General features: G+C 37.9%; 1 protein-coding gene and 1 long non-coding RNA gene across 5 annotated transcripts; both read left to right on the forward strand.

The window, feature by feature from the left end:
* The first annotated feature begins 603 nt into the window (after positions 1 to 603).
* On the forward strand, positions 604 to 9,590 carry LOC122667068. Its single transcript, XR_006333753.1, has 2 exons — positions 604 to 683; positions 9,200 to 9,590. It is a non-coding gene; the product is annotated as an uncharacterized LOC122667068 (long non-coding RNA).
* Positions 9,591 to 13,742: 4,152 nt separating this feature from the next.
* On the forward strand, positions 13,743 to 24,689 carry LOC122663869 (imidazoleglycerol-phosphate dehydratase 1, chloroplastic-like). Of its 4 annotated transcripts, none has more exons than XM_043859535.1 (8): positions 13,743 to 13,989; positions 14,110 to 14,240; positions 14,373 to 14,477; positions 14,612 to 14,704; positions 17,579 to 17,653; positions 21,227 to 21,289; positions 23,735 to 23,844; positions 24,434 to 24,689. In XM_043859535.1, exons 1-8 carry the CDS (start codon positions 13,767 to 13,769, stop codon positions 24,459 to 24,461), a joined length of 828 nt encoding a protein of 275 aa, XP_043715470.1. In that variant the 5' UTR covers positions 13,743 to 13,766; the 3' UTR covers positions 24,462 to 24,689. The 4 variants fall into 4 exon arrangements, with proteins under 4 accessions (XP_043715470.1, XP_043715478.1, XP_043715486.1 ...); XM_043859543.1 differs by having other exon boundaries at positions 14,116 to 14,240; XM_043859551.1 differs by having other exon boundaries at positions 14,119 to 14,240.
* Positions 24,690 to 24,904: the final 215 nt, after the last annotated feature.

Below are 24,904 nucleotides of genomic sequence, written 5' to 3' on the forward strand. Positions count from 1 at the left end.
CCATGATCCTATTTGAACATGATGTTTACTTGTCCCAGTGTGCAATGGTGTAGCAGTCTTTTTAACTCTGTCTATTGAGTTTAAGTTCATAATAATGTGTTGCAGGTTTGGGTGGATTACTGAATAGTATGGAGCAGCCAATACTACATTATACTGTACCTTGAGATGGAATGTTGTGGGCCTTGAGTTGGGAGATCAATGTGCTTATTCTATGGGGGACTATCCAGGCAGCTGAGTAGTTCACTAGTCAGGTTGCAGCATGATCATTGCAGATTTTTCGTGAAGAGATTGTACAGACTGCATTTCTGGTGCAATTTTTGGAAGAAGACATGCTATGATGAATGGGCGCATATGCCAGTGTCTAAAAGTTAATGTGAACTGTTAAAGTTACTTCTATCTGTTGCAAGTTTGAGAAAGTAAAGAGCAAGGTGAAAAACAAGATCCTTTTGAGGTATGCATGATGTTATTATATTCTGTATCTCTTTTATTGCGATTATTCATTTTGTTATCTGTTGGACCTGAGTTTATCAACCGTAACAGACTTTTCCCATTAATTCTACCATGTTTACTACCTAGTTAGAGATCCAGACCACCCAGTGATTCGGAAAAGAGGGAAAAAGTCTGTGATTGGGATAAAATGTGGTCATAAGAATCAGAAATGGTATTTAGAGAAGCATTTCCATGTAGTCCTGTTCTTCTTAATGATGTCACCTGAAGACTGAAAGTCATGTTTGTACACTAGGGACCAAACACACCAACCTTATCATTGTTTTAGCTCTCCATTACATATCTATGGCTGTAGAGAAAATTAAAAACTAGAAAAACTTTCTATTTACCACTAGATGTTTAACTGGAGTATGGATTACAACTCTCATGAGCATGAAAAAATTAATCCCAGTTGGCACATCAACAGTGTATATATAAGATCAGCAATATTGACACGAATGTTACTGAAGCAGCACATCTTTAGCATGTCTGTATCTATTGTTGATTTCCTGCTTATGCAGGCAGTCAGGCAGGGCTCAATGGAACCCTAATTAGCCTGCAGATGAGGCCATCAATGCAGTCCAATTTAGATATAGTAAGTAATTATGAAATCTGCCACTAGATGGACAGTGACCATTACAAACCAGCACTTAAGTATGATGGTCTAGACATCACAATGTTCTGCCAATCTTCATGGAACTTGGGAATCAGAACTCAGAAGTAAATGTTTAGGCCTCTGCAAACACCAAATAGCAGGTTCAATTTCTCACAGAAAGATTTTTAAATTCAGCAAAGACCCTGCTCTGCAAAGCTACAGAACTGGAAGGACATATCAAGTTATACCTCCCTAATCCTTAACCAGAGGGAGTGATTCCAAAAGTTTAAATATCTTAATTGACAGAAAAAACTAACGCTCGAAATGTCGAATCAAATGAAACAGACTCGGGATAGTTCGTAGTTCACTGAAGTTGAACCAAAATCCCACCAAGAATTGAAGCCCAGATTTCAACTGGAGCTAGAATTGAATTTTCAACAGAAGTGTTGAAAACAAATCACACACTTCAATTGACTTGATGCAGATTCATCACCGAAATGGACTTATCTTATTAGGAATATGTCTAGGGTTGGGTTATATACTTATATACATGTTGGGCCTTTGATCCCATGAGTTTTTCATGTAATAGGCCACTTTTATTGGCCTAAAATATGGGTAATTAGGTTGCATACGGGATTAGATATTTTAGTCCTATACTTAGTTTTATTTTCATATTTTTAATGTTTTAAATTGAACCGATCCAAAGCTGGTTTGAACCAGTGGTTCAATTTAAGTGATTTTAGTAGTTTGTCTTTTAATTGTTTAGTTGGGTTGAATTAGGACTCTATTTTAAGTCTATTTCAGTTTCCTAATCAGTTTAAGTTACCTAATAGGTTAAGGATTGGGTTAGGCCTTTCTTTTTTAGTGTAGGAGTCTAATTTTGAGTCTTTTATACAAGGTTGTAAGGGGGGCAAACACTGAACACGAATTTGATTAATAAAAAATAATCTATGCTTGCTGCTGCCTTGCTCTATTGAGTGTTGCCTTGTGAGTAATATCAAGATGAAGGGATTGGTGGATCTCCAGCTGACTCCTTGCGTCTTGTAGACTGGGAGGATTTGTTATAAGGGATTGGTGGATCTCCAATCGACTCCTTGCATTTGGTAGATCGGGAGGACTTATTTCCCATCTTCAAGCTATTGCCATTGAAGATCTGCAACTCCAAGTAAGTATTCAACATTATTAACCATCCCCCTTTCTTCTCCTAATCCTCTAAACCCACCCTCATTGATCCCCATTACCAATACTCAATCCTTACTACCTTCCTCATTCACCGTTGATACCATAGATCCATTAGAACCTTAAAACCTGCAACTATTCTTCTTCCCTTCTAAAATGTCACATGCAAGGTGATTTTCACGAGAATTCTTCCCAGCCAAATCTAACCGTTAGAATCTGTTAAAATTTTGATCGAATCTTCCTCTAACCTTTACAGAGACTATCCAAATTTCAGTACCATCCACCCATTACCCCTCTCTTGTCTCTACCAGGAAACCTCCATAACTCCAGATTTAACCATTTGATTTAGCTATAACTTTCAGCATATATTCCCCTCCATCCTACCCACATTCGACCTAACTATTAATCTCGTTCAACCACCTGATTTCCTGTTATTATAAACCCTAGATTTCATCATCTTCCACCTTTCAAAACCCTAACCCTAGTTGCTACCCAAATCCATCTAACATATTTCTACCCATCCAAGACCCATAAAACCTAGTTCATTAGACTCCCCTACACCTGCCTAGCTTTACCATATAAGACGCATTCCCATTATCCTAATCCTAACCCTAAAATTTACCTAAAACCTCAATTCTGCCCCCATCGAACCAGCAGCTTAACAAGTCTTGGTTGTCTGGCTCCTAGTAGGTTTCCTACCTATCTAGGATTACATCATGAATTCTGGTATCTACACATAACTAGAGCCCATTCAATTGAACTCCAAAAAATAGTAAGGAAAAGACTCCCTAATAACTAGTTCCTAAGGTTTATACTTGCACGTTATCTTTCTTCTTTTCTGGATAGAGCCCCAAAGGATCACCTTTTGGTATGTGGGAACACCTGAGGTGAGGAATTTTCCTGCATGAGCTGCAAGAATAGATTATTAACATCTGGTACTTGTAGAAAATAACGGGAACCACCATTAGGGTAGCTGCACCACATGAAATCCCTAAAAGGCTAAAACTAGGAATACTTTTGACCTACAGTAATAATCAGGGATAAATATCAATAACAGTCTCATTCAATTGCTCAGCTTCATAATATAGCCTTGATACAAGTTCGTGAAGTGACAAAGAAGGTAAGAAGATAACAGTGCAAAGAGAATAGAGTGCAGATCTTAAATAAATCAACGATATCACCCCCTCCCCCTCCCAAAAAAAAAGAAAAGGGGGGGGGGGGGAGTGTATCTCCTCTCATTTTATAAATCATTTTCTGATATGATAACATACATTTTTGACGGATATGATCTTTAACCAGTAGCTTACAACCACATTGAATATTGTGATTACCTTTTTGAAGCTTTTTCTGATGGTTCAAAATTGGATGTCTTGCTTGTTATCTGTGTTGGAGTAAGTGATTTTGATGGGGGGAACAAACAAGGTTAGGGAAGTGGTGTTATATAGTTGGTAAGAATAAATCTTGTTAAGGGCTTAGTTGAGACGTTGGAATATGTTTTGTAGCTGGGAGCTTGTTTTCTCACTGAACTATCTGAATTTTGGTTCCCAAAGTTGAAAGGTTAACGATGTGTTTGGTCAATTTAATCTTTCCTTGATTTGGAAGCAGTAGCAGATGATTGACTGCTACAGAGAATATATTTACTGAATATTTTCATGGAGCCAATATTTTTTCTCAACAGCATGGGAAGAGAATGGTTTTTTTGTTAATTTTCAGATCAAGCTTAAACAAGAGGGAGTTCAATGGAGTAATCATCCTTTTCTAGATTTTGGAGGAGAGTTATATTAGAGGTCTGATGGAGGAGTCAAAGTATTGTAAGCAAAGTAGTATTTATATTTATATCCTTGCACTCTCCTTCATTGCTCACGGGGAGAACCTGTTTGATGAGAAAAATAAGCGCGAGCGCACAGTATCAGTTGTAGCTACGGGTCGAACTCAAGGAGGTTGGGTTGCTTAAATCTTTACTCTCAATTTAGGCAAAGTGTACTCAACAAGCAATTTATATCTCTAAACTTAAATTAAGAAAAATACCAAGATCAACTATCAAACTAAGAAACTAGACTAAACTAGGGCAAACAGAATTGACACAAAAAGTAAGAGAATGAGATGGGTAGATTCAAATTGAGATGGGCTCTTGGGGATGGAATCCACCACAAGGTTAGGATAAGTCAATGATCAACACATCAAAGCATTGCATATATCATGGTCTAGGTCTATAGGAGATGCAGCGAAAAGGGCTAACATATCCTATGAGTAGTACACATTCAAAACACAATTAGGTCTTAAAAATCATGAACATGAATGGTGTCACAATGGCTACGGCGGCAATATTGGATATAGTCTATTAGGATGACATGCATAATGCGGCGGTCACCCGTTGTAAGCCCAAACAATGAACATGTCCATTAATACACAAACATGCAAACCATCAACTCATCCTTGCCTCATGGCTTCATCCTACTCCAAGAGTTGAGGGTTTAGTTGGCCATGGGAAAATCGATGGAAGGAGAGGCGGTTGATGAAGAGAACATTAAAACTAAACTATAAAAATAAAATCAAAAGATTAAAGAGCTTAGCTTGTGTAGAACTTGAACTTGAACCATTGAAGAAAAATTTTCAGCTTTAAACTTGAACCAACAACTTGAATTACGCCAATGTAAGAAGGGGATGGGGATTAAAAATCCTAAATTACATTAGATCTAGGAATGAAAAAGACAAAATTACGTCAAAGTTCTAAGCTTAGACAAAGAAACTAGAAAGGAAAAGACAAGAGAAAGAATGCTAAAACAAAAGACTAAAGAGAGAATGAATGAATTTCCAAGGGGGAGAAGACCCCCCTATTTATACACACAACCCCCAATCCCCCTTGCAAACTTCAGCCAGCCTGTTTCTCTCTTTCCTAATTTTGGCCAGCCAAGGGAGAGATTCCCTTGGTCAATATTTTTCCAGCGAAGAAATTCTAAATTTGATTTTTTAAAGAAGAAAGAGAGAAAGATTGAGATTTTTATCCAAAAATAGAGAGGGAGGTGGATATTGGATCCACAACTCCAAAAAATAGAAGATCTCAATCAAATCACTAAGAAAATCTTTCCAATCTTCCAAGATTTGAGTAGCTTGCTTTGACTTGGACTCTACTCCTCAACTGAAGATGCTAGATATCACCAACAATGCACTTGGACAAAAATACCCCTTGAAATTTTCGATGGGAATATGGGCTGCCCCTATTGAATTTCGAATTTGCTTACTTGGGTCTTCATGGCCCAATGGTCCAGCCCATATATGAAATTAATTTTTGGGTCTATGGACATGGGCTTCTTTAAAATTTGATTCCTTGCATTTCAACTCCTCAAAGGCTTTTTAGCATAATTTGGGCTTCTCTTTCAAGAATGGACCTAAACCTGAAAACACATAAAAACACCTCGAGTAGCTCTGTTCAAGCATGAAAATACAAGAATAAAGACTTAAATTCACATATAAATGTGCTCATCAAATACCCCCATACTTAAACTTTGCTAGCCCTCGAGCAAACAAAAAGAAAAATAACCTAATGAAAACAAAGAGAAATGAAACGAAAACCTTAACTCACTTTCGTAGGAATCACGGTTGCACTTAGCATGTGCAACAAGCCTTTAAACCCCTAGGTTACCTGATGAGCACATTTATATGTGAATTTAAGCCTTTATATTCTTGTCTTTTCCATGCTTGAACAGAGCTACTCGAGGTGTTTTTATGTGTTTTCAGGTTTTAGGTCCATTCTTGAAAGAGAAGCTCAAATTATGCTAAGAAGCCTTTGTGGAGCTGAAATGCAAGGAATCAAGTTTTAAAGAAGCCCATGTCTATGGACCCAAGAATTAATTTCATATATGGGCTGGACCATTGGGCCATGAAGACCCAAACAAGCAAATTCGAAATTCAATAGGGGCAGCCCATATTCCCATCGAAAATTCCGAAGGGATATTTTTGTCTAAGTGCATTGTTGGTGACATCTAGCATCTTCAGTTGTGGAGTAGAGCCCAAGTCAAAGCAAGCTACTCTAATCTTGGAAGATTGGAAAGATTTTCTTGGTGATTTGATTAAGATCTTCTATTTTTTGGAGTTGTGGATCCAATCTCCACGTCCCTCTCTATTTTTGGATAAAAATCTCAATCTTTCTCTCTTTTTTCTTTAAAAAATCAAATTTAGAATTTCTTCGCTGGAAAAATATTGACCAAGGGAATCTCTCCCTTGGCTAGCCGAAATTAGGAAAGGGAGAGGAAGGTTGGCCGAATTTTGCAAGGGGGATTGGGGGTTGTGTGTATAAATAGAGAGGTCTTTTCCCCCTTGGAAATTCATTCATTCTCTCTTTAGTCTTTTGTTTTAGCATTCTTTCTCTTGTTTTTTCCTTTCTAGTTTCTTTGCCTTAGCTTAGAACTTTGATGTAATTTTGTCTTTTTCATTCCTAGATCTAATGTAATTTAGGATTTTTAATCCTCATCCCCTTCTTACATTGGTGTAATTCAAGTTGTTGATTCAAGTTTAAGGCTGGAAATTTTTCTTCAATGCTTCAAGTTCAAGTTCTACACAAGCTAAGTTCTTTAATCTTTTGATTTTATTTTTATAGTGTAGTTTTAATGTTCTCTTCATCAACCCCCTCTCCTTCCATCGATTTTTCCATGGCCAACTAAATCCTTAACTCTTGGGATGAAGCCATTTTGGGAAGGATGAGTTGATGATTTGCATGCTTGCGTATTAATGGACATGTTCATTGTTTGGGCTTACAACTGTTGACCGCTGCATTGTGCATGTCATCCTAATGGACTACATGCAATATTGCCGCTGTAGCCATTGTGACACCATTCATGTTCATGATTTTATGATCTAATTGTATATTGAATGTGTACTACTCATAGGATATGTTAGCCCTTTTCGCCGCATCTCCTATAGACCTAGACCATGATATATGCAATGCTTTGATGTGTTGATCATTGACTTACCCTAACCTTGTGGTGGATTCCATCCCCAAGAGCCCATCTCAATTTGAATCTACCCATCTCATTCTCTTACTTTTTGTGTTAACTCTATTGGCCCTAGTTTAGCCTAGTTTCTTAATTTGATAGTTGATCTTGGTATTTTTCTTAGTTTAAGTTTAAAGATATAAATTGCTTGTTGAGTACAATTTGCCTAAATTAAGAGTAAAGATTTAAGCAACCCAACTCCCTGAGTTCGACCCGTAGCTATAGCTGATACTGTGAGGATTTGGTATAAGTTGATTCCATTGAGGATTGAAGCGAATTCTTGGCCTAGGTGTTTCTATGGATAATATGTGAAAAATAGGAATCCAATTGGCATATTAGTTTGAGATCTATAGGGATGCTATGAGGGAAATGTTATGCATCGTATGGTTCTTATTTTTTTCTTGTCTGTTGAGGGAAGGGGTAATGCCTAGTGAGGTAAAGGACACTTAATTTCATAGACATACATTCCTTTTAGTGAGCATGTGTGGATCCTGTGTTTGAATTTTGAATTTGGCATATGAGGCCTGCAGGTTTGGTGGAGCCTTGCACTGGATTTGGGTTTCATTTGGTGACCCATGACAGTTTGGGTTATGCTAAATTTCATGTTCTTTTTCTGGGGATCTTGAGCATTTATAGCCAAAACCCATACTGAATCTGACCAGTTGCCATCCTTAGTAACGAGTAAATAAATAGATTGAATTTTTTAGTGATCCTAGCAGTAGGTTGAGAGACATTTAGGTGCGTGCATTGGGATTGGCTCAGCATTTTTGGATCTTACTCCTTTATTATGGCCTGTTGGTTGTCCGGGCAGGAGGTACTTACAGACAAACAAGGACTTGATCTGTTAAATTCTTGAACATTGATTCCCCTGCCCCTGGGAGGGGATGCTCTGTGAGTTCGTCTTGTCAGGATATTTGATTAAAAAAAGGGGATAAAGAACACTAACCGGTCACGCAGCGTGGCGTGTACCTGCGTCCAGACACAGCCATGCGTGAAATGACCGGCGCATCCCCTGGAAAGGCAGAAAGGACCAGGGGTGCATCAGTCATTTTGCATGTGGCTGTGTCTGGGCGCAGGTACACGCCACTCTGTGGGACCGGTTAGCGTTCCTTCCCCTTAAAAACATATGGAAGTTTGAAGCCAGTTGTCACAGGTGCTGCAACTTGCTCTTTACTTGGGTGATTCTTTGTCCTGTTTTCTTCATAATGATAGTCTTATTCTGTTTTTGGGATGAAGGATATTAAGGATTAGTTGCTAGGCATTTGTTTTTTTTGTGTTTTTTAAATGTATCAAATAATTTTCAATTCATTCCTCCCCGCCGGGCCTGTCCGAGAGAGAGAATCCAGTGCTACAAATGATAACGTGGAACACAAGCCTCATGCATGGTTAGAATACAAATTAAATTCATCTTTAAATGGTTGTCCTTTTCTTGACACTGTACTTACTGTTTTTATTCATGATGTGGGGATCCTGAAATTTTAAAGCTTAATAGTGTCTTATATGGCTATCTTGAATTAGTGTCTTACTATTTCGAAGCTTGTTTCTTGCCAAAGAACATATCTGGCAGAAATAATGTCTATGTTGTGGTCCAGGGTAAGATTTAGAGACCTGGTTTGGCAATGTGAATGACAACATTAAAGCTCAGCTGTAGTTGATGTGACAGGTGTAACCATTTTAATAATAATGATAATAATAATAAATTATTATTATTATTATTTATCCCATGACATTTATTTTTTCCTGATCGATCGTGAAAGATCATATAAATACATCTTCCAGACCTTGGTGAATTAATGCAATATTTATGTAGCCATATATGTGCACTGCCACTCGAATGAATGGACCTATTCTTCCTCTGCTACTCTTATTGGCTTTGATACTTATGGTTCTGGCTGTTCCTTTCTCTACCTGCATGGTAAATTATAGGGTCTTCTTGTTTTTCTTTCAGGTAACTGTAACAGATAGAGTAACATGGGTTCACAGCATAGTTGGTCTCCCTTTTGAGGTCTCAAACTTATCCACGCTTCAATGCAAGTACAGCTTGAGAAGATGGAGATTGTTGAAGGCAGGTATCTAGCAGGGTTTGGTTATTTCTAACTGGTAACGAAGGTCAACGAGTTCCTGTAAATATATATATATATATATATCTTCTTATTCTTTTTTGTTTAGTTTGGGTGTCTGGGGAATTAGGGGGGGGGGGGGGGAGAAGGGGCACTCTAAGTCAAATTTTGTATAGGATACTGAGTCTACTGACATAGTTGACACTTGTGAGCTGGCAGCTCTGATAGTTTTGCTATATACAATGTATGATGTGCATTGAACAACCCTTCATTTTTTAATACACATTTTCTGTCTTCTAGCCGTGGAATACCCTAACAAAGACGTGCTGGCTTGTTGGGCTTTGAAACCCTTGACCTGCACCATCTAGGGATATAAATTTCGAAACGTGTTTGCTCTGAAAGTAATCAAAGAACACTAACAGTTCCAGAGTTGGGTTTGAGAATACACTTTGTTTCAATGAGGGGTGAGGCATTGGAGAAGTACACAGGGATAATACCTTTCCTCTATGGCGCAATCTGTCGGGTTCGTCGCCGGTGGGGATTCCAAAGGCTATCATTGGTAGAACCAGCTAGTTATGTTAATAGGAGATTCCGGATTGCTGGTCTTGCCGTCGTAATGTCAGGGAAATTGAAGAACATGGTGAGATATTTGCGTGGACGAAGAGGTTCATCACACTTGATCCGTGCACAATATGTATGATCTGAAGCCAAGTAGAATTAGTTGATGGAACGAGTCCTCAATGTGTATGGTCTTGACAGGCCAATTCCTGTCAAGAGTTGTTTGTGTTGTTTGTGGCTCAATTGAATTCATTCGTTTTTTTATTTCAACTCCGAGAAGGATTCATCTTGTAAGTACCAGAAAGGTGGGAAAAAAAACTGTTTAAAAAAAGTATAAGAAGGATTTATTTTTCTCTTCCTATTATACCATTACTTGTTTTCTTTTTATTTTTCCTTTCCTCTCACAAAATCAACTCGATGGAAGTGGGTTTTAGAAGTTTGGGGTGGGGGAAAGTTATTTTATGGGTATTTTTAAGGGAAAAGTTTTTCTTCACTTATAACTGAATCTTATTATTACTTTCATCCCCTATTGACTGATGAGGGTCCAAAATGTCTTTCTCACTATTCTATGAGTTCCATTCAAGTGTTAGAATCCATGAATGAAGATATTCTCTCTTCATCGTGGGTGAAGGTTAACTTGGTCCTTCCTTTTATACCAGAAGATTGTAAATTATGTGTTGGACTGAGTTTTACTCAAGTCACAGTGAAGGAGAAATTCCTTTATCAATGGCCATCGTTGCACTTGGATGGATGTTTGGGAACAGTAAAAGTCAAAATTCCTCTAACACACACACACACACACACTCTCCCCTCGTGTTTATTGGAAGTTTGAAATGGCATCCCTCGCATATTATGTGAGGTTAGCGAAGTCCAAAAGAAGGGATGTTTAGCCCTCTTTGAGGGTAATCAGCCTCAAATGGTTTTCTCCTTGTGCTAGGCATATATATATATATTTTCTTTCAAAAGGAACAATCTTGGACTATTTCTTTGTCCCATCAATCCATTTCCTTGAACAAGAGTGTGTACAAGTTTACATGCAAAGGCAAGTTCAATCCAAGATTGGAGCTACTCAACTGCGGATGAATAAGAAAGTATTTTAGAGATCATTAACGTTGTTCTAGTATCTCATTATTGTTTTTTCGAAATGTTTAATCAATTATATTAAAGCAAAAATTTCCCTTAACCCGTAGAGATTCCTTCTCCACTGGTGAAATGACCTTATGATTTTGAGTTTATCATTAACTCACCCCCTATGTTCAGGGTCACAAATGCTTGTCTCGGGTTCAATAAACAGGTTTAGATGCTGACGATGAGAGGATTCTTCTTTCACCATGGGTAGGAGAGAACTCAGTCCTTCAATCAAAGCCATTGAAGAGAGAGAGAGAGAGAGAATATATAAAATACCATTTTTAGTCAACACTTGCAAAATCATGCTCGTCAAATTAAAATAATGTATGTATTTGGCCTGAAACGCATTTAGATTCTGTTTACATGTATTCTTGGAATGGATTTTGGGTCTAGAACGAATTCTAAAACCCAATTATTTTTTATTTTCTTGTTTTAAAATGTTTTTAACCCAAAATTTATTTGAGAAATTCATACCAAACATAATTTTAGACTTTATGAATATAAATTGCATCAGGCTTGGTGGTCAAGGCTTTAGCATGTAATTTAACTTTAAATATGATTATTCTTCTTGACCATAAAAATTGAAACTCACATTTTAGGTATGCCTACTATAAAATTCTTGAGACGGAACATGGTTAAAAATCGGTTCGGAATCAGCCGAGTCAGTATTGACCAACCCTGATTCCAATTATCCTTGATTCTTAATAACTCAGTTTTTAATTGAGTCTGATTTAGTTTCGGAAATTTTCTAACTGGTTTAAATTGGAATTGATGGAGACCGATCCCATTTGTACTTGAGTATTAAAACCTTGAGCTGAAAACTGCAAAAATCTATGGCCTAAGGAGATCTAAACCCTCCCTTCTCAATCCCATTTTATGTAGTGAAATTACTTGCTCTAGCAGATCCAGATCGGGATCTCACATTCTGGTTCAAAATTTTGAAGTGTTTTGCTCTATGTAACCATGGCTGGTTACATTAAGACTGTTATGATACCGAATTCACCCTTACATAAAGGAGGCAATCCGAGACTCCGGGGGGGAAAAAATTGTATCATGCATCTAATTAAAAATTCTCTTAAGTCAAATTATATAAAATTGTCTTTTATCTTTATTTGATTCACATGAGTCATATTTATAATTATCCAAACTAAATATGGGATTTTCTTATTGACATTCTAACGTCAAATAAATTTTAACATTTTTTACGGTCACATGTTTCAAGCACACTTGCAAAGAGGTGTCATTCACACAATCCCTTATAACTTTGCATGCTTCGTACAATGTGGTTCTTGCACACATGGTTTTAGGCATTAGTATCATATCGGATGCTAAACTGTATCTGTATCAGTTATGTCTAATATCGAATTACTGATATGTTATCGATTTTTTATTTTTTTTCAAGGACGAACCATACAAGTAGGGATGTAAATGGATATTCGTAAATCCGTATTCGATCCGCGTTCTTATCCGTTTAGGAGAATCCGAATCCGTCTGAAACTAATCGGATACGAATATGATAATCCCCCTATCCGACCGATTATTATCCGATTCGTTTAGCAGTCTGACGGTAATAAAATATCTGAAATATAACTCTGTGTTTGTCTATCCTTTTAAGTTACCTTATTGGATTTTGTTTTCTTATTTTTATAAATTAAGATAATGTGATTCTTTTTTCTAGATTTGCTATTGGTTCATATATATATTGTTTTATGCAATGTGATACATGGAATTACATATCTATTAGAAAATCAAAAATAAAAAAACGTAAGAGAGTAAAAGACTAAGAAGAGTAGAAGAAAGGGTAGTTACTGAACTCTCAAGCTTCAACCCTAACCCTCATCATAAAAAACGGTAAATATGTCAACAGATAGTCGAAAAATCGTATTTGATCCGTATTCATATCCATTTAGGAGAACTTGTATTCAAAAAATCACTATCCAAAAATTAACCGAATCTGTCCGAAAATCGATAGGATATTATCCGAATCCGTTCGAATATAATCGGATACGAATATGATAATACCACTATCCGATCGAATTCGATCCATTTACATCCCTACATACAAGGACCCCACCGAGGAGTCAAGAGAGGAGCCATACATTTCTTGGAAAGCTGGAAAGAATACATAGAAAGCTAATGCAGTAAGGGGCCTCGGTCGGCTAACCAAGCACTCTCCAAGGGAGCAGTGCCAAATGCTAGGGCAAGCCCTTGATTAGGGATATGCTATGGACTTGAACCCTAGATTTTAGATAGAAACTTTGAGCATTGGAAAACGGATATTGATCCTCTACGGTCGAACAGTCGAGTGGGCAACTTACAGCCTTACACAGGCAGGCACGAAATGACCACCGTAGAGAATACCGATTGTTGGACAACCTGTAAATGGCTGCCAATGTGGTAGGACAGTCCCTCTTACGTGACCAGATCTCCCATATTTTTTTCTACTCCATCTCTATTTCTCCAAGTTTCTCTAATAGAGGGGTGGACTCCACCCGGGCAGTGTGTTTGGGCTGGAGTAGGGTGGTTATTTCTGCCCTGAGAAGTGAAAACAATGGAGCAGCGCTTTCTCTTCGGATTTTTGTTCGCTGTTGTACACTACAGTGCTGCTGTGCCATCGTGCGGTGCAGCAGCGCCTCCAGTACTGGAGCGGGTAAAAATCCTTTCTCTTTCCGGGTGTTAAACACGTGTCACGAATGTTTCCCTCTAATTACTAATTAATCAGCTCGTGACCGTGAAAGACATTTTTCCACTGTGGGAACCATCTCTCAGATGGAGCTACTCCCTCAGTCTGCTCTCCTGACATGTCCTTCGTCTCAGGCGCTGAAATCTAGGGTTCGTTTTGGGGACTTCTCTGCGATTGTCCTCTCGAAGCGCCTGCAATTCTCCACACAGCCGCAGAAGCTGAGATTCATGGAAGCTCAGAGAACAGTCTCTTGTGCCTCTGCAGCCGGAGAAAATGGCTCGCCGGTGAAAAAAATTGGAACTGAGACAGGTAACTTGACCTGATTTTTGTCTTTGGGCATCAGTGTTAGATTTTCGAATTTTTTTTTCGGCTTAATTTCAAAGTTGGTTGCTTTCGGCATACGACGAGCTTGAGGTTGATTGCTTTTAGCATCAATAGGTCGAATCGGAGAGGTCAAAAGGGTGACTAAAGAAACCAATGTTTGCGTGAAACTAAATTTAGATGGCTCGGGAATCGCCGACAGCAGTACTAGTATTCCTTTCCTGGATCATATGTTGGATGTAAGTAATTTTGAACTTCCACATTCATTTTTGATTCTGTAGTTTGGAAAGTGGAGAAGTTCTTCAGGCATACTGTAACTCTTTGAGAACTATTCAGCGCCTAATCCTCGGGTCTTTGTATTATACTTACAGCAACTTGCATCACATGGGCTGTTTGATGTGCATGTAAGGGCTTCTGGTGACATTCACATCGATGATCATCACACGAATGAAGATGTTGCTCTTGCAATTGGAACTGTGATCGTCTAACGCTTTCTAATCGATTGTTTAATTTATGTTATTGCTTCATGGACTTCTCCCTTTAAAATCGCCTGTTCATGGTTTTGGCTCTCACCACTCCCCCATTTTCTTTACTTGTCTTGATCTTGTAGTCACTGCTTCAGGCGCTTGGGGACAGGAAAGGAATTAACCGGTTTGGAGACTTTTCTGCTCCACTTGACGAAGCTCTAATACATGTTTCACTGGTAAACCATTGTAGATTTATATTTAGCCGTGACATTACTATGTATCGTGAGCTACAGAGTGTGTAATTATATGGGAATTGCAAGATTTACTATTTGGCATGAACTAGCTCACTTTTGTGAGATTATTAGAATTTTAGCCTCAATATAGTCAAAACTACTCCGAGCAGAAACGTTATTCACCATGTACTAAAACCTAATGTCCATTATACATGTAGATGTTTTGAGTCATAATTTGATAATTTAACTTTTCATGGAACTGATTAATATATTTTAGTGTTTACAAAGAACTTAATATGATTGAGTACTCTTTATTTTTAGATTCTTTAACAATATGCCAGCTACACTGAATAGCTATGAGTATTGGAAAGGTACTCCATGGAACGTGGAGATAGTCTTTCTTTCCTCCAGCCATAGTTTTATGCTAGGGTGATTTTTCCATTCTAACTGTTGGACAGGTAGGTTGCTATTTGGACTGGCCACAGATGAAGTTCCATGTTCAATCTCAACGACATGGCCCATCATGTATTGGATTGTTCCTCTCGTATTTCAGTTGTCCAATGTTTTTCACATAGAAGGAATTCTTAACCAGTTTGAACCTATTAAGTGATATGTGGAAAATCCAACTGGGTTCGTTTTTTATTCGAAATTGTAATAACTATAGAGGAATACAAATTTTGAGTCAATACTATGAAATTATGGAACAGAGTAATTGAAACCCGCCTAAGACAAATAATTAATATTTCTCCTAACCAATTTGGTTTTATGCTAGGAAGATCAATCAGAGAAGCTATTTATTTGCTTAAGAGACAAATGGAAAGAATTAAAGAATGTAAGAAGGATCTCCATAGAGTCCCTAGAGAATTAATTTGGCAAGTTTTAGAGAAGAAAAGTGTTTCGAGGAAATATGTGGACATAGTTAAAGATATGTATAAGGGTATAATGACTAGTGTAAGTTCTATGCGGATAGGGTAAATAATTTCTAAGACTGTATTTGTATGCATTAATCATAGATGAGCTGACCAGAGATATTCAATATCCTTGGTGCATACTTTTTGCTGATAATTGTTTTGGTGTATGAAACAAAAACAGGGAGAAATGATAAGTTGGAATTATAGAGATCAAAGTAGAACATAAATAGAGTATATGGTATGTAACTTTAGTAACAATAGAACTAAAAGTAGGGTGGTGAAAAATGATTATAGGGAGTTACCAAAATGTGAAAATTTTAGGTACCTAGGTACTGAAATAAAGAGAAATAGAGGATACTGCTCAAAGAATTAGAATAGGATGGATGAAGTGGAGGGGTACGTCTGAAGTGTTGTGTGATCGACATATTCCTTTAAAACTAAAAGGAATGTTTTATAGGACAGTTATACGACCAACAATGATGTATGGAGCTGAATGTTGGGCAGTGAAGAAACAACATACAAACAAAGTTAGTGTAGTTGAAATGATGGTGTTGAGATGGATGAGTGGTAAGACTAGAAAAGATAAAATAATGAATGAACAAATTAGAGCTAATGTAGGAATAGTTCCGAGGGTCATAATGTACGCAGCCTTACCCTCGCTTCGTGGAGGACCCCCACAGTAGTGGGTCCTTGTGCATTGGGTAGGAGTAGCTTTGATACATGATAAGTTGTGAGAAATCCATTTGAGAAGGCATGGACATGTGCAATGGAGGCCTTTGAATGTTCCAGTATGGAGGGGTGATTTGATTCAGATTGAAGGAGCCAAAAGAGCTAGGGGCAGACCTAAAATGAATCTAAGAGAAGTGGAGAGGAAAGACATGCATAGCTTAGGACTAGTAACAAGTATGGATTTGAATAGTGCTGATTGGAGAAAAAGGTTTGATAAGGCTGAGTTTAGTTGAGTAGTATAGGTGTCTAGGGCCTCTGGGCTGAAATTTGATGCATGCATAGATTAATGTCCACAAGATGCCCAGAACATGAGGCAGCAACTGAGCTGCCCACCGTTTGGTATAAGCCCAAGGCCCACTGGAAGAACCCTCATTCAGTTTTTCTATAAAAAAAATGAGAGCATTTTATGAGCTCAGAAATTAATTAATTTATAACAGAAGGAAGAAGATAGCACTATCCTATATCTCAGAGTCTCATCGTTCTATGGAATTGTGTGCGTTGTACTGTTGTATCTTGGTGACTTCTTTATGCCTAATATATAATTATCTGGGTATCCTAATAACTCACGCATCTTTCTCTCCTTTAAGATTACAGTCCCTTCCAAAGCCACAGTTTATCTGTTTATTGGACAATGATCTGTGACTGATCATCATCCTGGTTCCTTACATGTGGCACTGGGTTGGGTTGGACTGAGCACCAAAAGTAACAGCCTGGACCTGAATTTAGACTGCGTTTGTAAATTGCCAACCCTGACTTGGAAAAACGAGTGAGCTGATGAGTCCTATAGTGAAAATCCAGGTGGCATCAGGCATGTGACAAGTTGAATCAATTGAGTTAGATTGCATCAGGAAATGGACAAACCCTAACCTAGATAGGGTTTTGATCCGGTCGGTATTAACCATCACAACCTAGAACAGACCAGCCATGTTCGTGGGGTGGATCAAAGATTGCCTCCTCTATGGCACTGGGTTTGGGATTGACGTGTGGTTTGTGTGATTACCAAAAGAAACAGAGCTGTGTGTGTGGTTTTAGTCCCACATCGGGTGTGTGAGTGTGGTGTGCGTTGTGTATATCTGCCATTCCGTGATCCCAAAAGTCAGTTAACCTTTTGGGATTGACGTGTGGTTTGTGTGATTACCAAAAAATAAAAAAAAATATTTCTTCCTCTATGTTCTGCAATATCCATTTTCTTTCTTCAACTTAAATTGTTTGCTTATTAGCAAAATTTCTGATTCAGGATTTATCTGGGCGACCTCATCTGAGTTATGATTTACAAATACCCACTGAAAGAGTTGGAACATATGACACCCAGGTATTTTACTTCACTGTCACTACTTCCTTATGAGCTAGTTAATTCTGTTTAGCAGACTCCAAAATGTAGGTATTAAGTAGTATATATTTAATGTTCTGCTATTGTTCGTTTTCATATTGATAGTATCTGTGGATATCGTCATTGATGTGTAGTCTATTAGGTTGCTGGAAAGCTTCAGTAAAACTTGTGGTCTTTTTTTTTTTTTTTTTTTTTAAGGGATGGGGGGATGGTCTAACATATCAACAAACTTTATGTTGTTAAAATGAGGATGTTGGGAAGTAAAGAAACAAGATATAAACAAACTTAGTATAGCTGAATGGTGATGTTGAGAGGGGAAAAAAAAAGAATGGTAAAAAAAAAAAAAAGAGGAATGAACAAATTAAAACTAATTTAAGAGTAGCTTCGATACATGATAAGTTGAAAGAAAGTCGTTTGAGGTGGTATGGACATGAATGGAAGCCTTTGAAGGCTCCTAGAAGGATGGGTGATATGATTCAGTTGGAGGAACTAAAAGAGCTAGGAGTAGGCCTAAAATGATTCTAGGGGAACTGGTGATGGAAGACATGCGTAACTTGGGACTAGTAACAAGTATGGCTTTGAATTAAATTGATTGGAGAAAGAAAATCCATGTAGCCAACCCCATTTAGTTGGGATAAGGCTGAGCTGAGTTGAATTGAGTTGAGTTGGGATGGTCCAACTGTCCTTGGTGTCTCTAATATTTGGTGTCTTTAATATTTTCATGCATTAAGTGTCAATTGGTTTTGTATCTGATATTATATTGTAATATGGAATTTATGCCTGTACGAATTCAAGAATTTAAATCCAACCTATGGTTTTTGCTATTTGTTTCTGTTTTTACCTACCTAAGAAATAGACTTCCTATTTAGTTTGTGTTGACTATGGATGTGGCACGAGATGATGATTTGTATTAAGAGGGTTGACAAAGATGTGCTAGGGGAAGCGAAGGGTAATCATCAGGCCCCTAGGGAGACTTGGTGGTGGAACGATGAGGTCCAAACAACTATTTAGACCAAGAAAGTGTGTTTTAAGACTTGACAAAGGACTAAGGAAATAGAGGATAAACAAAAGTATAATGATGCCAGAAACAAAGCTAGGAAGATCGTGGGGATGGCTAGGGCAAAGAAAATATGAGGATCTCTATATCAACCTAAACACAAAAGAAGGGGGAAAAGCTATATATAAGATAGCTAATATGAGAGAAAGGAAGAGTAGAGATTTTGATCAGGTGAGGTGTATAAAGGGTGTTGACGAAATAGTTTTGGTAAGGGATGAGGACATTGTGAAGAGATGGCATGAGTATATTTGTGACCTACTAAATGGAGATAGGTCGAGTAGAAATGACCCAGAGTCCCAGACGACTACATTATGCAACAAGACATCACAAGTCATAGATATGTACGAAAGGTTAATGTGGTGGAAGTTAATGAAACCTTAAGAAAGATGAAAACAGACAAAACACCAGGCCCAGATGAAATTCCAATTAAAGTATGGAAAACCCTAGGAGGTTGTGGGGTTTATTGGCTAACCAATCTGTTTAACAGGATTATGAACACAAGGAAAATGCCAAATGAATAGAGGAGAAGCATTGTAGTCCTGATCTACAAAAATAAAGGTGATGTCCAAAATTGTAATCACTATAGAAGCATAAAGCTAAGAGTCACACTATGAAATTGTGGGAGAAGGTTATTGAAGCCCGTTTGAGAAGAGAGACTCATATATCGATTAACCAATTTGGCTTCTAGGTAGATCCACGACAGAAGCTATCTATGTATTGAGGAGGCTTATGGAAGGATATAGAGATAGCAAGAAGGACCTCCATATGGTCTTTATCGAACTGGAAAAAGTCTATGACCGAGTCCCTAGAGATCTAATCCAACATGTTCTAGTGAAGAGAGGGGTGTCAAGTAAGTATGTGGATGTCATTAAAGATATGTATGAGGGAGTGGTAACTAATGTGAGATCTGTAGGAGGTCAGGGCAAGGAATTCCCAATTACGATTGGATTGCATTAGGGTTTAGCCTTAAGTCCTCTAAAGGGATGAGACAAAAGAAGGGATAAACTCTAAGCTAGAGCTTTGGAGATCAACCTTGGAAACAAAAAGCTTCAAGACTAGTAGAACGAAGACGGAGTATATGATGTGTAATTTTAGTTACACTATGAGGCATACTGATATGGTGCAAAGTGAGGAAAGAGAGATGACGCAAAGTGACCATTTTAAATAGCTGGGGTGAATCATAAATAAAGAAGGTTACATAGAATGATGTTTCACAGAGAATTAAAGTGGGATGGATGAAGTCGAGAGGTGTGTCAGGAGTGCTGTGTGACCAATGTATTCCTTTAAAGTTTAAAGGAAAGTTCTATACGACTGTTGTCCAACCGGCCATGATGTACGGGGCAGAATGTTGGGTAGTTAAGAAGTGTCATATTGAAAAGCTTTGTGTAGCAGAGATGAGGATGTGAAGATGGATGTGTGGAAAAACAAAGAAGGATAAAGTACGGAATGAACATATAAGAGTGGACTTGGGAGTTGCCCTAATCAAAGACAAGCTCCGAGAGACTTGTTTAAGGTGGTATGGTCATATTCAATGAAGGCCTAGGGATGCCTCAGTAAGGAGGAGTGATATGATTCAGATTGAAGGTGCTAACAGAGCTAGGGGCAGACCTGAAATGACCATAGGAGAAATGGTGAGGATTGAGGAAGGACATGCATAGTCTAGGTCTTGTACCAAGTATGACCTCTGACAAAGCCTATTGGAGGGCAAGGATCCATGTTGCAGACCCCATTTAGCTGAGTTCCTCCCGACGTGCTGGGCTGTGCGTCTTTCCTCTTACTATCTTTCATCTTTCATTTTTCATTTGTCTTTTTTCTTTTTTCATTTCTCATTTCTTTCCCCATCCCTCTCTTCCCATCTTTTCTTTCCCTTTTTTGGTTAGAACTCTGTTTTCCCCACTTTGTTTTGTTTGGATCCATGTAGTCGACCCCATTAAGTTGGGATAAGGCTGAGTTTGACTATGGATATTGATTTCTTAAATTGGTTGTTTCTTGATGGACTTCTGTGACTTCTGACCATGTGCTTAAAAGATTCCTAGAAACAATAGTTTATCGCATATACTCAGTAAAAATCTTTTGACCCTGTCTCTAGTGCCTTACTTCCTCGTAGTATTTTTCTTCTGAGGAGCATGCATAACTACAGGTAATTGAACTATTGGTGCCCTGTAACTGCCAAACCTTTTGAGCTGCTTGGTGCAGGTTTCATTTTTCTGAAGAGCAATTTTATTTTTCAGCCCTAAAATTTAAAATTTACAAAGAGCCCAGCAACCCTTCCTATTGCTTCTTTTTTATTTTGTGGGACTTGAAATCTAACAACCATATAAGAAATGGTTTTTCTTCTCATTACACTTCAAATCAAATTTCTCTCACTCACAGAAGTGGTTTGTAGATGCAGACCCTGAGATCCTTGTTCTTCTAGCTCCTGGTTTGCTTTTCTCTTGTGTCTATATTTATGGATGAATTATACTGATCCTATGGTATGGATACTTTGATTTGCTTAGCTCGTGGAGCACTTTTTCCAGTCTGTTGTGAATACTTCTGGTATGACGCTCCACATCCGGCAGGTAATTGTGCTCTCGATTCTTGTTTATTTTTTAAGTAATGACAATGCCACTTATATGCCTCTAATCATCTCACGTAACAAAGTGTTACTCTAATTCTGATATTGATTTTGGGTGAGGTCAGTCTTCAAATGAATCATAGAAGTCTCTAGGTCAAATGCATCATAGAAGTCTCTAGGATTTGTCTGATAAGTGAAACTAATTTTACCCTATCAAATTCTGGCGTGCACTCTGTAAAAAAATTATTTTACAACCCCCTCCCCACACCCCCCCCCCCTCCTCTCCAAAAAAAAAAACACATTGTGTTCTCAGCATGGGGGGAATTTCTCTTTTTAATGTTATTTTTGATTAATTGCAGCCAGAATAGGAGCCTAAGATAAACAGGATTTCCTGCAGTCTACAGTGTGGGGACTATGCACAGGAATAGCTTCTGGTGAAAGGGCAGTCAAAGCATCTCAGGGGGATTAAATACATTAGGTATATTAAGGCCAGTAAGTCATGCTGTATTTACAGAGCTACAGCTACCCTTGAGATACTTTGTCCTCACCTTGTATTGGTGTCTTTTGCTGGCCTGCCCAACCTCATGAGATCCTTCCTCCGTAAATGATTTCTAATTTCATTTGAGTGTTTCTTACTTCTCACCCTAGTTTTTATGGTGTCATTCTATTTTAAATTGGTAAAGTTGTATTAGTTAAGCAAACCATGAAAATGTAAGTCCTTTATAAAAGAATCCAACTGAGGTGTTGTCTTGGCTCGGGTTAGTTGCAAGGGAAATTGAAGGGAAGGAAAGTGAAGTTTTAAAATTTTCTTTTAAAAAAAACTTTAATATTCATTACCCAACATGACTGTATGAACTACTTAAATTTTGTATCCATATTTCGTAATGATACTTTTAGTGTAATTTTTATTTTACATTTGAAACCCAAGGGATTTGGATGCAAAGTATAGTGAAATTTAATAATGATTACAAAAGTTTCTTTTTAGATTTGAATACCTCACTTCCCTTCCCTTTAATTTCCCTTGCTACCAAACGGAACCTGTATAAAAAGTCATACAATGAAAAAGATGAATAATGAATGGCAGAAATGGTTCCTCCAAGCCCCGCGGTAGGAACACATTCCCACATACCCCCTTTTCTTTTGCCACATGGACAGCTGATGTGGCTATTCCAACCTGTAGAAAACCTAGGACCTGTAACCAGTAACCTTAGAGTGGAGAAAAGAGAGAAGAAAGAAGAGGAGAAGAGTAGCTGCAAGGGGAGGAGCCATATGTGTTAGTTTGCTTCCTCCCTCAAGTTTCTTATTTATAATAAAACCATTACAATCATAAAAGGAAAAGGAAACTAAGCCTAATCTAAATTAGGTAACTAACTTAGACTAGGAAACTGACTCCTAACTCCTAACAATTAAAGACATAAAACAATAAAGAAAACCATAATGGACTCAACCACAATAGGGACACTCCCTCAATCGTGGTACACTTCTCAACACTCCCCCTCAAGTTGGATCATACAAATAAGAGAAGAAGGAAAATCCAGCTTGAATTAAATAAAAAAAAGAACTCCATAATAATGCTAACACTCCCCCTTAAGTTGGCGCATACAAGGTACTAATGCCCAACTTGAACAAAATAGAAAAAAAAGAAGGTGCAGCAGAATCCAGCTTGACATATGAATGCAGCTCCTAAATAAACCTTCAAGAACTTGAAAAAATAGATCTTTAAAACTTGGACAGACATGATCAGCAAACCGGTACTGGAATGTCTTCCAAAAAAGGCAGCTTTCAACGATCTTCAGTAGCTATCCAGTGATGAATCTCAAATTGTCATAATGACATAGAATCTTGAAGTGAAATAACTAGAGCAGCAAGTAGCGAAAACAAACTGAATCAGGCAGCGGAAAAAAACTGTATCAACCCAACTGAAAGTCCTCAAATAGGCAACAACCAAATATCTTCAATACTCTTCAATACTTCAATCTCCCCCTTACAGCAAACTCAACCCAATAACGAAGGATACCCAATGGCAATGGTGGAGAAAACTGATCTTCTATGTTTTGCACCAATGTTCCTGCACGTTCTGCGTTCTGCAATGTCTGCAGGTGTATTGTACATAATCCCCCCCTCACGTGTAGTATACGTGGACATACTAGAGATGATGTAAGAGATAGGACAAAAACATAATATTCTAGAATTTTCCAAAGGTGCTATTATGGGTAAGTAAAAAAGGAAGGAATGGAAAAAATTGTAATTTACCAGAAGTTTCCAAAGATGTTATGGGTAAAGACCAAAGGTATGGGATATGAAGGGAATTAGAATTATTGAAAACAAAAGGATGGCATGGCTGTAATTTGGTGGAAATCCACTTTTAAATACAATCCAAGTCAAAGGGCAAACTGGTAATAAACCAGAATTTTCAAAGGTCAATTGGGTGTTTAATTTCTGTATGCAGCTTGCTGGGAAAAATTCTCATCATATCATTGAAGCCACATTCAAAGCTTTTGCTAGAGCTCTTCGTCAAGCAACGGAGTATGACCCACGCCGTCGCGGCTCTGTACCAAGGTCTGTTTGGAGTATTCTGTTTTGAATTTCTGTTAAAAGTTGCATCATTTCTAATACCTGTTTACCAAACCGAATGTATAGTTTCCTGATGGAACACTGCAAATAATAAGCCCCATAATCAGTTTTTCATTAGAAAACTCACTCTATCTAGTGCTTTACATTTGAATACTCCATATTAGCAACTAACTGTTGCCTAATTGTCAAAACTCCACTAGTATTGATTGGCCATCAGTATGCTCACCAGCTTCTATTCGTTTACACGTCCAAAATATCCAGTAATATCTGCATTTTGGTTTAAATCCGACGCAGGAAATGCATCTTTGTTTATAGACCCCTCTCTGTTGAATGGTGTAAAAAAGAAATAAAACAGAAAGAACCATTGCTCAAACCCTACTAGATACAATTTTCCTTGGAACAATTCTCACACAGTTTCTGAAAGTATATCGACTTCCCACTTCTCATAGTTCCTCAACATACTGCCTCGGTAGATTATGAATACTCAAAGACGTTATTTGAAGCTGAAAACTTGAATTCTCTGTCCCCTTTTTTTGTCTTTTGCTGTAATAGTATTTGTTCCCTCTTGTTACAGCTCAAAAGGGGTCTTGTTACGTTCGTGATGTTGCTAGACCAGCTTGTAACATGGAGGTCAAGACAATTTTTGAGGTATTTGCAATTAAATGCATCCGTCTCCTTTTCAAATAAAGGATCACAAGCTTCATCAGAAGGCTATCACGGTCAAAGCAAGTGAAAACAAACTACAAGTCCTGATTTATTTATGATCATGTTTCTGAATATTTTTTGACGAAACTTAATTTAAGATGGTACAGATATCAAATGAATCCAAACATTCAGGTCTTTACCAGCACTGGGTGGAAGTTGTGAGTAATACTACAATATAAGTTATGGAATACATTGTTCTGAAGTTACTCTCCAATGAAGTTGAGTCTTATATGACCATTCATGTCCTTAGTGTTCACTTACTCTCTCTTTTGAAGTCTCTTGTTTTTCAAAGGGTGTCTTCGAACGTGGCCCAGCCTGGTCATCTATCTACTCATGGCTT

The sequence above is a fragment of the Telopea speciosissima genome, chromosome 1 (genome assembly GCF_018873765.1).
Source record: "Telopea speciosissima isolate NSW1024214 ecotype Mountain lineage chromosome 1, Tspe_v1, whole genome shotgun sequence".
Lineage (NCBI taxonomy): Eukaryota > Viridiplantae > Streptophyta > Magnoliopsida > Proteales > Proteaceae > Telopea > Telopea speciosissima.

What these genes read in the sequence shown, in the direction of transcription:
- LOC122663869 (XM_043859535.1), top strand. Translation starts at nt 13,767, where the DNA reads ATGGAGCTACTCCCTCAGTCTGCTCTCCTGACATGTCCTTCGTCTCAG. An exon ending in TCCTGGATCATATGTTGGAT is followed by an intron (nt 14,241 to 14,372) that starts GTAAGTAATTTT and finishes TTATACTTACAG; the next exon opens with CAACTTGCATCACATGGGCT. An exon ending in TTGGAACATATGACACCCAG is followed by an intron (nt 17,654 to 21,226) that starts GTATTTTACTTC and finishes TGATTTGCTTAG; the next exon opens with CTCGTGGAGCACTTTTTCCA.